Source organism: Arachis ipaensis, chromosome B01 (genome assembly GCF_000816755.2).
Source record: "Arachis ipaensis cultivar K30076 chromosome B01, Araip1.1, whole genome shotgun sequence".
In the NCBI taxonomy this organism is placed as follows: Eukaryota; Viridiplantae; Streptophyta; class Magnoliopsida; order Fabales; family Fabaceae; genus Arachis; species Arachis ipaensis.
Window position 1 is genome coordinate 771,693 of NC_029785.2, and position 2,779 is coordinate 774,471.

The 2,779-nt window shown below is 27.2% G+C and overlaps 2 protein-coding genes across 3 annotated transcripts in view; one reads left to right on the plus strand and one right to left on the minus strand.

Moving 5' to 3' along the window:
- The window catches only part of LOC107628107 (choline/ethanolaminephosphotransferase 1), a 5,947-nt gene extending 4,840 nt beyond the window's left edge, over positions 1 to 1,107 (plus strand). For both annotated transcript variants that reach the window (XM_021111822.1, XM_021111838.1), the window contains 3 exons: positions 107 to 179; positions 366 to 411; positions 783 to 1,107. In XM_021111822.1, coding sequence (XP_020967481.1) covers positions 107 to 179; positions 366 to 387 — 95 coding nt within the window. In that variant the 3' untranslated portion in view covers positions 388 to 411; positions 783 to 1,107. The remainder of the gene's footprint in view (positions 1 to 106; positions 180 to 365; positions 412 to 782) is intronic.
- Positions 1,568 to 2,779, minus strand: part of LOC107643853 (transcription factor bHLH10-like) — a 2,654-nt gene continuing 1,442 nt past the window's right edge. The window contains exons 2-3 of the mRNA XM_016347605.2: positions 2,316 to 2,735; positions 1,568 to 1,893 (exon numbers count right to left, since the gene is read on the minus strand). Coding sequence (XP_016203091.1) covers positions 1,810 to 1,893; positions 2,316 to 2,735 — 504 coding nt within the window. The 3' untranslated portion in view covers positions 1,568 to 1,809. The remainder of the gene's footprint in view (positions 1,894 to 2,315; positions 2,736 to 2,779) is intronic.

Consider the following 2,779-nt stretch of genomic DNA (forward strand, 5'->3'; position numbering starts at 1 on the left):
AAACATGAGAAACAAATGCGTTATATTGCTGCTGTTAGTTTACACCATTGGTGAAACTTATATACATTCGCTCTCTGACTTGACGATTTTTGCGCTCTGGACACAGTGACGCTTTACCTGCATTTTGCCACTACCGTCATTCACGAGATCACAAATGCCTTGGGGATATGCTGTTTCAGGTAAATAATAAAATATAAAAAAACATGCTATTGTTATATGTGAATCTTGTGTTGAAATTTTGGATCATTTGATTTGTATGAAAACTAATGTTGACTATTGCCAGATATAGTGTTGTGTGTTTTAGTCTATGACAAGAACAATGCCAATGGTTTTCTTTACTCATTGAATTATCATTTTTATTGCAGGATAACTAGGAAGGAAGCTTGATGTTTTTGGATCATTTTTCTCTAGGTATGAACTCTTAAAATTGTAACTTAAAAAAAAAAAATGTGTCTCAGGGTGTATGTCTTAAAGTTTATTTGATTTTTTTTTTTTTTGTTGAAAACAAAATCAATTTTTACATAGTTGAATAAATGTTTAAAAATAATAAGGATTAAAAAAGAAAGTTTCATTTTTTCAGAAGCTGAAAATAGAAACTTCAAACAAGAATTGGTTTTTTATTCTTTCAATTATATAGAAGAGTTTATTTTTTAGAATCTGTGTTATAGAAACCAATGAATGCACACCTTATGTATATATTTATGCTATCATTCATTTTTATCTCACGTCTTATATATTTGCTTTTCTACTCATTCTGAGTCACTTTAATTTTGTTATTTCAGCTTGCAAATCAGGAAAAATTGCTGGCAAAAAATTTTGGTCTATACCAAATTTCCCAATTTTGATAGAATTGAATTTAGTCATGGTTTTTCAATCAAATCATGGTACTTTGTAATTATTATTTATTTTTATTTTTAATATTAAAAAATGTGCTAATTCCATTTTTTAAAGCCATCTAGAGAAGAAAATTATTTACTCTATTAAGATGGGTCAATTAGATTGTATGTTATCATTCTTCCAAAGTCCTATGATAATTCAATTAGATTGTATGTTACATTTGATTTGCTTTGAACAATGATGGATGATAAGTGCTCATATTATGCTTTGGTGTATTAATAGGTATTAGTGTGCCTATTAATCTATTTTTTATAAATTAAAAATAGATAAGAACAATAAATTTGAAATTAACCAAAATGATATGTATGTTATACGAAATGTGATAACTTTCTCTGATATTTACATTATATATAATGGATAAAATGTGATATTTTTTGGTGAGCACTACTAGCGAATTGACGAAAGGTTTAAATTTTGGAGCTAATAAAATAATTTTTTATATACTTTGATTATCTGATATTTATCTTCCATCTAAAAGGATTTTTTTTTTCCTTTTTGACATACTATCTAAAAAAGATGAAAAAAATAAAAGTTTGGTGTTTTTCTAAACATATCGTGTGTTTACCTGTAACTGTAATAATTGTTATCAACAATCAACATAAATTAACTCAAATATAAAGCTAGAATATTATAAGGGATAATGTATCAACAATAAAGCAAAAACTTGATATGTGCTAGCCAAGTGTTATATTTTGAAATAGTAAAACATAGTTTGGAATAATATATATATTTCCATGTCTCACTATATTTTCCTATCCCTTAAAATTAAATGTCCAAAAAACTGTCATGACATAATTAAAAGTGAAAGTAAAGGAATACATATGCTAATTAATTGGAATAACTCAAGCTAGTAATTAACTTTATAGTAAGAAATTAAAGAACCACAGAACTCATTGGTCAAAGTCAATTGCCTCATATTGTTAACAAACTTCTGTCCATGACCTCAATAAGCTTGTTGGCTATGGCACTAGCATATACCGATGAACCTTCACATATCTGAAAAAATAAAAGGGAGAGAAAAAAAAAATTAAAATCACACATAATTTGCCATATAATAAAATCATATTGCTATATTATCATTAGCCAAAAAAAAAAATGACATTAACTTCTGAACTTTTGATTCATGTCTACTTTACATTCCAATTCTTAAGATGCAAAGTTTGATATTTTAACTTTGTCAATTAGTGCAAAAAATTATATATGTTCTGTTAAAATTCTCAAAATTATTATTCTCTTATTAAGGGATGATTTTGTCAATAAAACACATCATGCAAATTCTAATTATATATAACTAATTATGCATATAAAGTGTGATTTTCTTAACATATACATGTATATATATTTTTATGTACACAGTGGCATGTTACAATATTATTAATTAAAATTAAAATCAAACTCAATGATAAATTTACATATACCTTGCTATTGAAGAGAAAGCTGCAGAAATCACCAATGTGGCCACCACCAACATGTTGAAGATCAAGTTTAAGTTCATCAAGAACCTTTGAAGCATAAACTAATATGCAATTATTGTCATTGACCCTCTTCCTTTGAACAATCTTTATTGTTACCTCATTGTCAATGATTCTCACATCAACCTCACTTTCTTTTGATTTTCTTTGTATCCAAGAACTCCTTGTTAGGCTCTCACTATATGATGATGAATTATTCTCATCATCTTCTTTTTCTTCTTCTTCTTCATCTTCAATTTTGAGCTTCTTCTTCACCCTTTGTTTTTCATACCTCTTTTTCTCCACCAATGATTTGAGTTCATTCACTGTTCTTAGAAGCTCTTTGATGTAGTCAATAGCATCTCCTACCACTGATGCTCTATCATTCTTATTGATTTCATTTATTGGTTCCATAAAAAAAAAAAAAAAGG